The following is a 13,206-nucleotide window of genomic DNA, read 5'->3' on the forward strand; positions in this document are numbered from 1 at the left end:
ATCTTTTGTCATGATCTGTGCGAATAGTATGCTTGCACGGTTGCTGAGGGAACGCAGCACGGTAGGCTGCGATGCAGCGTGATTCGACAAGACGCCACATGCAGATCAGTGGAAGATGCTGGGTGTAAGTTGTGGCACATAAATCAGGTGAGACAAATACAAACAAAACACTATTCATAAAGTGTTACATAAATACATCTGATTTCCCTTTTTTTTTTTTTGTGTGTGTGTTTTTGTGGTTTGTTAAGCAATCAGTGAGGAGCATCACACTCAGTTACGTCTGAAGGATTTCATTCCATGTGTCTTAGTCTTTGGGAAATGTTGCCACGGTTCATATTTCAACAATTTAACTTATATATTCACATAATTAATATGAGTTCAGGTTCAATATCAAAAAATACAAATTTTGGTGGGTGGGTTTTGCATTTTTATCTTTATGCACAATCTTGTTTGTATTTTCTCTTATACGAAGAAAACACAAACATCACATGACGTTTTAAAATTCTACACAACTTCATATTTTGGAAAAATAAATCTTATCTGATCTCCAGCCTGCTGTATTTCACAGAAAGTGTGAATAGCATGCAGATACCTCAAATTAGGACATTTCAGTAATGAGCAGAATGTCACTGTTTAGTCAGTCATTTCCAAAATGATTTAATATAAGTCTTTTAGTAATTAGGCTGTGTACTTTGTAATTCAGTGTGTTTACTGCTGCTTGACTGGAACTGATCCAATGTGACAACTGTGACTGCACTGCATGATTTATCACTCAACATGCAATTTTACAGTCAGCAGTAAAACACGTGATCTGTCGTGTTAGTCGAGACAATAGAAGGCTTCAGTCATCCCACAGAAAACAAGCAGTCAAACAATAATGATAAAACCAGCCGTCGTGCTTCACTTCAGTTTTCCAACACCTCTGCGGCAGCATGGATCTGTCGGCTCCTTCCCCCACCTCACAGCTCTCTGCTCCTCCACAGAGACTCTTGTTTTTCTCGGCGGATTCCTGCTCTCATCCTCAACTCTCCTCTCTGCTGACTCAGGCGACAGGAGATGCAGTGTTTAGGGAGATGGGCGTGATTTTCCAATTAATTGTTTTCCTAACAGACAACTGAGAGGCGCAGTTCTTGTTAGTCGAGCTGACCTTTTACCTAACAGAGATGTGATTGGCCTTAAACACACCTGCTTGTGAGGGTGAGCTGCTGTATTGGTTAAAATGCACCTTTGATGATGTTTATTTGGACAATAAGGAATGCTGAATTTTTTTTACCGTGCATTTGCACCTGCAGTGAGTATAGGATATCCTGGAAACTCAAAACAAGGCATGTGGCCCCTTTTGCAACTGCAGATGTCTGACGTATTGTGTGCCTTTGTGAAAAGGTGAGGCTACTGCAGCATATTTGACGTGTCTGCCTCCCACCTTTTCTCTGCTGTCTCTCTGCCTCTTGACTTACAAAACATCGGGGTCAGACGTCAGGGCTCATCTCTAAAGACTCGGGGTCATTAGGAGGAGACTCCTTCCGTTTCTCTTGACAGATGATTACTGAGGCGGTTGGTGAAAGGGCTGCAGCACAATAGTGACTACTTTCCCTCTTTTTTTCTGGAGTTTAGACTCTTTGGACGGGAATTATTTCTGTGTCCCCCTTCAGTTGGGATTCAGAGGAAATTCCGTCTGATAAGTAACACACCTGACACCTGTGCAGCTGTCCTGCAACATTCCTGACACCACAGTGGCTCCCAAACATAGAGAGCACTCCCAAATGGTTGTTAGATATTTTGACGTGTCATGAAACATTTGAACTATTGAAGTTTGAACTTTATTGGGATGATGGAGACTTTTTCAGCTCTGGCTTACAGCTTAAAACCACTTTGGTTGAATTATTTGCCACTTCATGTGCTACAGAGGCCAGAGTGTCTGCAGGTTTTCATTCCAATCAGAAACTGAAGCATGTTTCACACCGATTTGCTCATGCAACTTCACCCAGAGGGGAGCAACTAATGAGTAATACCTGCAGCTGTAATGGCTGCTTGGAATGAGCCTGGCTGACTCGCTGTAGAAACACAAAACCAGAAAAAAGTAACTGAATTATATAAAAACATTGAATTTCCCATCAGAGAAATAATTTTTGTTTTTATTTCTAAAACATCTTTTTGTAATTACATGTTCTGCTTGAAAAGTATGTTCTTATATATGTTTTATACCACACACTGTGCTCAATGAAATTAGGCAAATGCAGACATTCAACGAATGGAGATGTCATCCATCAGTGACAAATGTGGCATGGCAGACGAAGCATATAGCTGTGAACTTGCTTTTATTATGTGGCACAACTCGCCCCTAACACCAGGGGTCTCTGCAGCTTCTCATCTGTCCCAGAGTCATGCACAGCTGGCCATGAATCGCCTCTCTGTAGAGAATCTTCATTAGGAAGCATAACAGAGCGCTGGAATGGCTCTCAAGTCACAAAAGTTAAAATAAAGTCATGCAGAGACTGACAGATTTGAGTCTTGTCTTTTGACACATGGTTCATTTCCTGTTTTGTTCTTCTGGCCAGTCACCAGCCTGTTCTCCAACTCAGTGCGTGGATTAAAAGTGTACCACAGCATGTTCTCATCATTGAGGAGAAATTTAAATTAACACGGTACACAGGTGGTGGAGTGGGTGGGTTGAGCAATGAGGTGTTAATGACCTAAGCAGCTGGTAAAAACGGCTTTAATGAAACAAATAGCCTCTTTCAAAAACACACTTTATAAGCAGCCTATGTACAATTTAAAAAAAAACAAAAAAAACAAAAAAAAAAAACACTAAGATCGAGGTTCATCTTTGGTTGTCACACACCAAAGATCATTAAAAGATGGAAGGATCTCCTCCTCCACAGTCATTCAGGACGGATGTCATTAAATAAGATGGTTTTTTTTGTTTTTTCTACCCAGTGTCACTGAGTATAGCACCTCGACAAAGAGATGTGTGGTGATCACATATTCAGTCCGTGTGTGTCTTCCTCTAATGTGTCTAATTATACTTAATAATATTACATAATAAATAGTGTTGGTCCTCTGATGCGTCAGAAGGGGACGCAGGGTTTAGGGCAGCGTTGTTGGAGTTTGGACCGAGGTTTTAGTCCTCTGAGGTCACATCAATGTCCTCGGAGCTGGCCTGCTTGGTGGCGATGCGCCATCTGTTGATGTGGTGGTTTCCCTTCTTCTTCTGCTGGCTGTCTGGTCCCTCCTCCTCCAGCTTCTGTCGCTTGTACTTGGTCCGCCTGTTCTGGAACCACACCTTCACCTGCAGAGAAAAAATGAAGAGGTTTAAGGATGACAACGCACATTGTTAAGCAGCATCAAAATGATCACAGTCAGTGAAATATTAACAATATGCACTTCATAATATGCAACGCATCTGACCAGGGTGTAATATATATACAGTGTGTTTTGGTTCTAGGGCCCCTGCATGCAAGCGCCACTAAATGGATAGAAGTCTTAATGATTTTAATACCTGTGATCACAGCTACAGCTAACAATTATTTTCAGGATCTATTAATCTGTGTGTTTTCACAATTAAGTGATAAATTGCTATAAAATCTCTATAAAAATCTATAAAATCTAAGAAAACTGCAAAAAAAAAAAAAAAGCAGTTTCCTAAAATCCCAAGTGATGTCTCCAAATGTCTTAGTTTTCTCTCTGACCAATACAACAAACCAATGTTCTTAAACAAGAACAGCAACAAATCTTCACACTGAAGAACCTGGAACAATTAACTGTTTGGTAATTTTGTTTGAGAAATAACTTCAAAGTAGCTGCTGATTAATTTTTTGTAATTTCAGCTCTACCTGTAATTTTCCTTCTTTGACAAGTATAAATGTCTCTCTGTTGATATGACAGACTGTTAAAGTCTAAATAGAATGGAAAAATAACTGCCACACTCACTGCCACAGTTTCTTTCAGTTTTGTTTTTTTTTAATTAAAATAAAACTGGTTTCCTTTACTCACAGAATATCATTCTGGACACCAGTGCAGGCTTTAGCAGTAATTGTTTTCTTTTTAACAATCCAACAAAACTATTCTTCTTCTTTGACTTTTGAATTTTCTCTCCCTCCATCAAAAATCACTTCAGCATCCACTTTGCAAAATGCTCTCAAACTGATATTTAAATCTTAAATGGCAGCTTCTCTTTGCGTTCATGACTGAAAATTGCATGAATAAAAAAGGCCAACGAGCTGAATAGCGTCCTCACTGGCTCGTATTGCCAGTATGACCTTGGAATATGAGCTTGGCTGAGTAACCTATATGTGGTCAGGATCCATTTTTTAAATAGCAACAAGAGCACAGGGCTTCATAATTTTAGCTTCCTTCTCTCTCTGGCCTTTCTCTGGGCCTCAGGCTCATTTCACTGCGCAAATACCAGCTTCAAGAGCTGGGTGGTAGTACTTCAGTTTGTTTGTCTACAGAGGAGCCATCACAGGGACCTGTAACACTGGAAACTGAGTTGGCTAGTTTACCAGCCACAGAAACAGTGTAGCTGTAGTTGATCCCCAGTTTGTGATCGTTTGAATGCAGTTCCAAAGCAAATATTATGCGATATTTTACTTTGACATCATTGTTATTTTTCTCACACTGTCACCATTTCTTCTTCTTTCTTTACCTGCTGAGGGTGACATTGTATAATGATGGTGACCATTTCATAACCCTATTGACTTGATGACACAAATACTTCTACTGGTTCTTCTAATGATAAACTTTACATAAATTAGTATAATCTTTCTTATTATCTTGTTGGATTACATAACTATAGCTGTCATCTCTGCTACCCATTGTTTTTGTTTTGTTGTTATTACAGTACAGTTATTACAATACTTAAACTCAAGACCAAATAAACTTTGTGTGAGTTCATTAACATTCAGTTCACTGTTGTTATAATTAGCATAATGCACTTGGTGCTTAATTGCAAGCCTCCTATTGACTGACACAAAACTTAAACTTGCAAGTAGCATTTACACATATTGCTGACTCTTTTTATTGCCTATTAGGCCTAATTGACACCCAGATAATGTGGACTCATTAAGTTCAGCATCAATAATATTTACTCTTCTTTAGCCTATAGCATGAACGAATTAAACACCTTTAAGAGACTCTTTAACTCACTGAGCTGCAGCCACGTCTCTTGTGGCTGGAGGAGGAGAATTCCTCAAATTGGACTGCCCAGATTTCCATATCTTTAAAAAATTGAATTTCTTTAAAAGTGCACAATATACTCCCTGTCAGGGGCATGCAATAGCAGCACTTCTGAATACTGCGTTGCAGACTGTGAGTCTGATAAATGTAACACTGCATATGCTCTTATTTTCATATGCCAAAATAATTTCACAAGGTAATTTCCTTAATTACTAGAACTGTAACACCCTCATATTTTGCATATAAGAGCAAAAGATTCAGATGATTCCTTATTTGTAAATAACAACTAACCTATATTTAAAACCACTGTGGTTTATGCAACACCTTTATAATTCATTTAAAACAGGCCCCACATACATTAGTTGAAATAGGCCTACTAATCTTAAATTACATTTATATCTTCAATTTTTGCCGCTTTAAATTGAATTGATGATGACACTATTCTTATCATCATCATGCATTCAGGCTGTTATTGGCATTACCGAAAAAATTATTTTGCCTTTGAAAAAAATATAATTTTCATTTATAGGCTATTTTTTTCTTGCTTAGGTTTCCATGGTTACTGTTTGGTGATATTTTAGCTGTATAGCTGGGCTAACTCCGCTTTATTTAATTCATATATTAAACTGAATTAACCCCTAAATATTTCAAACATCCGCCCTTTATTTTCTTTCAAACAAATGCACCATATCCGTCCTTTCGCGATCAGAAATGTTTGGTAAATTTTTTATTAAAAATTGAAATATTGCTGCACTTTATCGCGATATTTGACAAAATATCAGCGTGAACAGCAACCGTCCACTTTTAAATGTAACGGAACAGAATCTCGTTTCCATAGAAACCCTGCTCTCGCTGAAATAAATGAGTAAAGTTAAATGCATAAACTGTCAACAGTGAGACTATTTTGGTGCATTAATGGTCAACTTCTCATTCGTGGAACGGTAAGTGAGAATTGAATTATTATATTTTATTATTATTGTTTGAGAGAAGAAGAAACCCAGACACAACAATATAAAACCAGCGTGGAAAAGAAAAAGTGCGTGGATGCTAGCATGACGTTAGCTTAACTTGCCTGCGTTTCAGATAAACTTAAGCTGTTTGCGAGCTGCTTCCTCTCCGCTCCCACCACGTAGTGATTCTTCTCGAAAGCTCTTTCCAGACGGAGGAGCTGGGAGGGGGAGAAGGCCGTCCGGATGCGTTTGGGTTTCCTGGCGAAAGGACCGTGGAGGAGCAGGCTGTCCTGGGACACATCATTACCTGACAGCGGAGTCAAAGAGACAGGAAGGGCCGTCAGTCGGGACTGGAAAAGGTAACACTAGGTTATTATAACACCTTTGGACTGGACGGTGTGCAGGTTGGCTGTCGCTGTGTGGAACCAGAACCATCGGCTAACTAATCAGAAACAGTGTGAAGCCTGTTGATAGACCTACTCCAGGAAGGACCGGATGAAGCTGTGACTGTCCCTATAATGGGAGAGGGAAGCAAAGAGAGCGAAATTAAACGAGTCCTCATTGTTATTGTTATTTATCATTGTTGCTCCTAGCTGTGGTAGATAAAGTACATAATATGGTATCTGTAAATAATGATGCCATGTATCAGAAATTACATATTTTAATGGAAGCAGGTTTTTGTCAAATTCCCATTTTTTAAATAGTACCTAAACTGACACCCTGCCAAAAATATATATAAAAAAGCGATCAGCTCAAAAATCTTTTTTCTTCTGCTTTGCCTGTATTTATTCGCCTACTGCAAACCTTGCCTTCCTCTATGTCTTTAACGCACATTGTGGTGGGCCAGTATGGACATCATTATGCAGACGGGGAACATTTAAAGCACTTACTTTGTGACAAAAATGGTCTATAAACCTAATAAAAACACTTTGAAGGCCTAACTATACACGTTCATTTATTTTTCTCTAACTATTACGTTGGCTGATTACTAATGCCAGAATTAAGCCAAATAAGCCAAATATAGGCCTATATTAACCAAACACAACTGACAAAACTGGAACTATTTTAAGTTTGGAGAAAAAAGTTCATTTCATATTTCTTAACAAATTGCCGTTAATATTCTCAACAATATAGCCGGATAAGAAGTCATATTCTAACATTTGAATACACTGGATTATATAGCAAATAGGCTAAATTTAGAAAAAAAATGGTGGATGGTGTGTTGAATAAGTAAGAATGTTTTTAATTTTGGGTAATAACGGTTAACGAATTAATTTTCATTCTGAAATGTTTCCCAATATTTTTTTTAAGAGGTGAGACTGAAAACAGTTTATGGTAAAATATTCCAGCGGGCTGTTACTTCTGCGCACACTGAAGTCGGCGACAGTGATTTGGAAATAGGCCTATAATAACAATGGTGACCTTTTTTTTATTACACATTTGTCTATTATATCCTGATTATTATTATTATTATTTTTTTTTAACGTTTTCTTTCATTTTTATTCCATTTTATCCCATAAAGAAGTCCTGGCTAAAACCAAATCCACCCGGGGTCATTGTGAGACATTAATTAACCTATGCTTTAATTAGGATAGGCTACATCAAAGTGCCAGTGAAGAAAATATATGATGATAGTTTATTAAATAATTTAATGGCATTTTATGGATTTGCAAATTTTTGTCTTTATCGTATAAAATACATTTTCTGTCTTCACCTCTAGGAATGCAGTAAAGCACAATTACAATTATTTGTCTAAACTTGCCATAATAGGCCGTAGAGGTTGGTGCACAGTGGCGCTGAGGTTTGTCTGGTAAATAAATCACTGCAGGCTGTGCTCAAATCCTTGCTCCTGCGGTTGTAATACATGTAGGCTACTGGATATCTTTAGATTTGCGTTTGTATTCCCATTATACTAAAGTTACTATCATGGATTTCATCTATTTTGCCTCTATAGCCTGGATGTTGTTGTGCACGATTTTTTCAGTGCAACTGTAGCCTAACCTAGGGCGAGTTTTCTCGTATGGAAAAAAAATCCACCTCAGAGCTTATCTTCTCCTGGCTGCAGCTTTCTGAGAGTAGCTGCAGGGCGAATGAGAGTGGAAATGTGAGAGCAGCTCGACAGCCTGCTGCAGACTCGGTGGCCTCCTCGTTTATCTGTGGCTGCAATTTATTGTTCAACCAAGAAATATTCTCAATGTTGACAGTCCAGTGCTGTTCAGAATGTCATGTCTGATAACTATCTAGCTGTCTATAACGTATCAAAGAGCAGAGATTGGTGTAACTTTTATCTTCTACTCACTATAAAGTTGTGTTCATTCATTTAGAATTATTTAAACACACACATTATGAATTTCACCCAACGGTAAAAACCATACACCTAAATTTAAACATGTCCAGAACATCCTGTTTACTTTATTTTTAGGCTGACCATTCAGGAATGAATAAAGTTATATGATGTAAAAAAAAAAAGGGCGTAAAATCAGTTTAATCATAATTGAACGTCCTATACGGTCGTACTGCACCGCCACATCACTTACCTTGAAATCTGTGTCCGAAAAACCTGTTCCGTAGGACCCAGGGGTAGAAGTTGAGCGGGTCTCGGTGTTGTGTCCCGAAGAAGTGCGGATGCTGTAGGTGGGAGCCGCCGAGCTGGTGGGGAGCCACGGTGAGGGAAGGGTGGTTCACGGTCTCTGGGAACACCAGGTCCGGGCTCTGGTATAGAGACCTGGCCGGTGGAGCCTGGTAACCGTTCATTAAGGCATCTGTCGTCGGGTTAGAGTAGCTTAAAGCCGTCGGGCGGATGGGATCCTCGGCTGTTAGAGGATTCTCTTTGGCCACCAGAGACTCTATCGTGAAGCAGCGCTTGCCTGCAGACGAAAACATCATCTCGTGTAAGCAGCAGAAACCAACACCAAAGGAAAGTGATCAGGCGTTTTCCTTCCTCTTGCTGGAGAAGATAACCACCCCTCTTAAAGATGCATGGTGATCAAAGATGGAGGGTGCGTGGCGGGTTTTGCACATAAACTCAACTGTGCTGCAAATTGCTCTGATCCATGGAGTCTGTGCGCACTCGGAGGGTTTCTGTGCACAAGTGCGCACCAAGTAAAGCGCCTCCAAGCTTCCATGTAGCTTGACGCTGCGCAGGGAGAGAGCTGATTGGACCAGAGCACCTGCCAATAGGTCTCCTCAAGTACCTGCTTCATAGATCACACAAGGCCGGACAGCTTAGTTACAGGGACACGCTGCGAAAACATGTGTGCTCCAATTAATGGGTCATTGTGTGTCCTATTCAGCCCTAATATCTCGTTTTTCTAAAGGGAAAACAATCTGCCTGTGGGGGTGAGAAAGTTCCACTTGTTTCAGTGCCGGTTCAGTCGTTTTCTGCAGTAGAGTCAGTATCTGAAGCCTGTATGACAAGAATATAAACCCTGTGCAAGAAAATGATTCATGGAGACAAGTGGGATTTCTCACCCTCAACTGGCCACCTGATGCTTTTTCAAGCGCTTTAATAACATTTAGGAAGTTTTGCCACCTCCAGTAGCGCGCTTCCTGCACAGAATACATGTGCTGATGCTTTTACTGACCTGTTGGCCTCCATGCGTTGAAATGCCAGATAGAAAAGCGAGGCGAAGGTCGATTTACGTAAAGGTCAATTCGTTTCTCTTTCCGCTCCATTGTTCTTTATTATTTCAGCCTCAATTTTTATTGTTTTGTATTCATGAAAACATCATGTAATTCAGACATATTTGATTCTGCTGGATCAGATAGCCTAGGTCTATGTATCAATGTAAAACTGCAGCAGGAAGTTTGTTTGGTTTTTTTAAAATCTTTTTTCCCACAAGTAGCCTATAAACGGCGTCTCCTCTTAGTTATAGCTCCATAAAATTAGAATTATTTTGGATTAAATATGTTTTTACTTGGTGCATGTTCGACTTCGAAGGACAACAATGGGTTTATTTTTTTGACTCTTTTTTTGTTACAGCAATAATAATAATGATAATAATAATAATAATAATAATAATAGTTCGTCATTGTTTAATAGGGAAATTACATTAAACGCAATTTGCAATCAAGCTCAATCTGCTGTTGACAAGGGATCCATTGATGAAAAAATCCGTCAGTCTTTTACTGGTGGACTGTTAATATGTCATTTAGTCTATTTAATTTGGACAAAAATGTGCTCTTATCCTGTCCTCACCAATGGAGCCAAAAGGTGAGACAATTTCACTTTTTGAAAATAAATAAGTGTCAGTTGTTTCAGGATTTAAAGACACAACCTGTCTGAAAACAGACTAAATGAGCCACATCATCCACTGACATCAAGAAAATGATCTGACTCCTGTTCACTTAGGAGAGGATGACGCTGAGTTTGTGCTCAGTGAGGACAGTTTAGCAGCAGGTCGTCAACATGGTCCTGCAGGAGAAACCAGCAGGACACAGCAGCTCGGTGCCTGACTTATCCCTCGGCGCTCAGCTTCCACGGTGCACTAACCAAGTTGATCATTTACTTCTTTATACGCTCGTTTGCTTAGAGGTTGCATTAGAAAATCATTACCGATGGAAATTATGAGGTAAAACAAGTCGTTGATTAGGCGTTTAAAGCTAAAGGCTCCTAAAGACTGCAGTGGCTTCTGCGAATGGGTCTGTGTTCAAAAAGCGCTGAATGTTTTCTCCTCCACTTTGATTTCTCTCAGCTCAGTCATCAGATAAACATCTACATTTATTTTCTGGGTGGCTCTGAGCACCGAATGCCATAAAACTGTTTCTCTGGAAATATTTTTCCTCTGTTGCATGACGCATAAGAGACGCTGCTGAATTTAACAAGCCAATAAATGATTTCATTCCTATTAAAAATGCTTGTTTATGTCGATTATTCTTACCGAATTGAAAGGATTGCCCCAAAAAAATTAACTTTTGAATGAAGCAGTGTGGAGTTGGTTTGCTTCAGGATACAAATCTTTTCATTTTTAAACTAAATGTTTTGTGAAAAACTATTGTGTTTTTCTGTAAGGTCACGTTATAAATCCTTCGAAATGACCATATGGGCTAGTGATTAATATTAGGGAAATAAGAGTGTTGTAGATAATACGAGAAATGATGAAAAACAACTCTGACGATTTGACGTGTTTGTAGGAGAAATAAAGAGGACGCGGTCACCTACAGTCATTCTTTTTTCCAGGATTTGATATTTAAACCGTCTTTTTGCTTCAGAGTTCAGCAGCAGGAACTTGAAGGGTGAGCGAGTTTAATGATGAAACCCTGTGGGCCTCTGCGCACTGACCCCGATCACCGCTGGTTAATAGATGATCAAATCGCTCTGCATTAACAAAAACAAAGCAGAGCAGTCTACCGTTGTTCCGTACCTGCTGTTGATTTCCCCCGAGGCTGCGGAGGAGACTCTGACCAAGTGGTCTTCATCTCACACTGAGCAGTGTGCTCGTCTTCAGTGGAGCAGTCTTAGCTTTAGTGTTGAGTTCTTCTCTGTTTGATAGAGTTTTAAATATTACTCAGATATTCTTAGAGGCGACTGGTGACCTTGATGTTAACAGAAATAACACAGATGATGTTTAAATGTGTTATAATGTTGTACCCTATATGGTTCACACTGGATATCATAGATAAGACATCATCAGATTATATATTAATTTTAGGTTTGCTGCAAAGAGGGAGCCTGGGTTCAGTTGTAACACAAGTTACACATTGTCCAATTAAGTAAACTCATAGAGAGAATAGTTAACAAAACACTATGAAGGACAGGTCTTAGTTCAGGATTTGACAGGAAACACTTTTCTTATAGAGCCACTCTCCCTATGTAATAATAAAAAAAAAAAAAGCTTTGAATTAGCTTGTTTTGAATTTATCCAAGCTGTTGAGGATTTTATATCATTCTGGGAGCCAGATAAAAACTATGAACAACTACACCTCAGTTATGCAGTGAATAATAAATGACAAAAATATTGTTCAGTTTTTACCCAAGAAGTCAGGATCATTGAACAGAACTGAGAACACTGGCACAGGCATAGAAATTTCAGGTTTACAGTTGATCCGTGGTGAGTCACGTTTAGAAGTGTTCTACAGTGCATTTTGCATGTATATAGAAAAGACATAGTAATTTATAAAAAATTAAATGTACTTTACTTCACTAGCCGTCATTCACCTTCCAGAGAGTTCAGGGTACATATCTAAAAAGTAAATAAAACTGTACAACAAATAACATCAGTCAGTATTGTTTGTTGATCAACTGCAGAAATATTAGATTTTGGGGAAATGTAAAAAAAAAAAAAAAAAAGTTTTAAATGACTTTGACCTGAACTTGTGTACAATTTTTGGTAATAGGGGATAACCAAATTTCCTGACAAACATGATTAAAGTTTGGCCTAATCAACACCACTGTCCAAAAATTCTTTTAGTAAGAATATGAATAGGCATTCCACTTGTTAATGTTCATTTTTAAATGTAGTGTTTGTTTTTGGGGCTCAGGGAACTGGTCCAAAAGAGAGACACAAGGAACAATTTAAGAGGAGTGCTGCCCTCAAGTGGACTCTGGACAAGTGGACAAGCTTTCCCTGTTGTGATGTCTTGACTGAAGAATTAGAAAATTGTGTTGTTGTTTTTTGTTGTTTTTTTACATGCTCGTGTTAATGAAGAACATTGGCTAGCTATAATATTTACCAAGGCTCTGATAGTATGAACTGTAGTGTCTGTATTACTCAGCTGTGAGTTTATAGTAACCATGCTTTGAGACACATTTAATCCTATAATAAACATAGTGATACTGAATGTTTTGCTGGGATCCTTACATCACGATCTCACATCAGGAACTGTTGCATTAACAAAGCTTTATTCATAGAGGTGAAACATGCTCCTTATTTCTTGTGTAGACATGACATGAGAATCCTGTAGAATATTATAACTTCCCAAAAGTGTTCCCAGTGACCTTTAAAAGTGGCAGCTGTGTAAAAACTCACTTTGGTTTAATATCTGCTATTAACACTATTTTCAACAGTAGAGGCCAGCAGCTATAGATTTAGGAAAAATCATTGCACTGTGATGTGAAGAGAAAACGTCAATGAGTCCACAA

General features: G+C 38.8%; 1 protein-coding gene and 1 long non-coding RNA gene across 2 annotated transcripts; one reads left to right on the forward strand and one right to left on the reverse strand.

The window, feature by feature from the left end:
- Positions 1 to 124: 124 nt before the first annotated feature.
- On the reverse strand, positions 125 to 12,595 carry emx1 (empty spiracles homeobox 1). Its single transcript, XM_071498842.1, has 3 exons — positions 8,663 to 12,595; positions 6,248 to 6,432; positions 125 to 3,289 (listed from the first exon to the last, which is right to left on the reverse strand). Exons 1-3 carry the CDS (start codon positions 9,009 to 9,011, stop codon positions 3,122 to 3,124), a joined length of 702 nt encoding a protein of 233 aa, XP_071354943.1. The 5' UTR covers positions 9,012 to 12,595; the 3' UTR covers positions 125 to 3,121.
- On the forward strand, positions 5,186 to 13,071 carry LOC139633276 (uncharacterized). Its single transcript, XR_011693718.1, has 3 exons — positions 5,186 to 6,116; positions 6,259 to 6,484; positions 12,606 to 13,071. It is a non-coding gene; the product is annotated as an uncharacterized lncRNA (long non-coding RNA).
- The last annotated feature ends 135 nt before the right edge of the window (positions 13,072 to 13,206 follow it).

The sequence above is a fragment of the Trachinotus anak genome, unplaced genomic scaffold (assembly GCF_046630095.1).
Source record: "Trachinotus anak isolate AG129_WGS33_773 ecotype Australia unplaced genomic scaffold, CSIRO_AGI_Tana_v1 ptg000015l, whole genome shotgun sequence".
NCBI lineage: Eukaryota > Metazoa > Chordata > Actinopteri > Carangiformes > Carangidae > Trachinotus > Trachinotus anak.

What these genes read in the sequence shown, in the direction of transcription:
- emx1 (XM_071498842.1), bottom strand. Translation starts at nt 9,011, where the DNA reads ATGATGTTTTCGTCTGCAGGCAAGCGCTGCTTCACGATAGAGTCTCTG. An exon ending in TTTCGGACACAGATTTCAAG is followed by an intron (nt 6,433 to 8,662) that starts GTAAGTGATGTG and finishes CTCCGCTGTCAG; the next exon opens with GTAATGATGTGTCCCAGGAC. An exon ending in TAAGTTTATCTGAAACGCAG is followed by an intron (nt 3,290 to 6,247) that starts GCAAGTTAAGCT and finishes TTTTCTCTGCAG; the next exon opens with GTGAAGGTGTGGTTCCAGAA.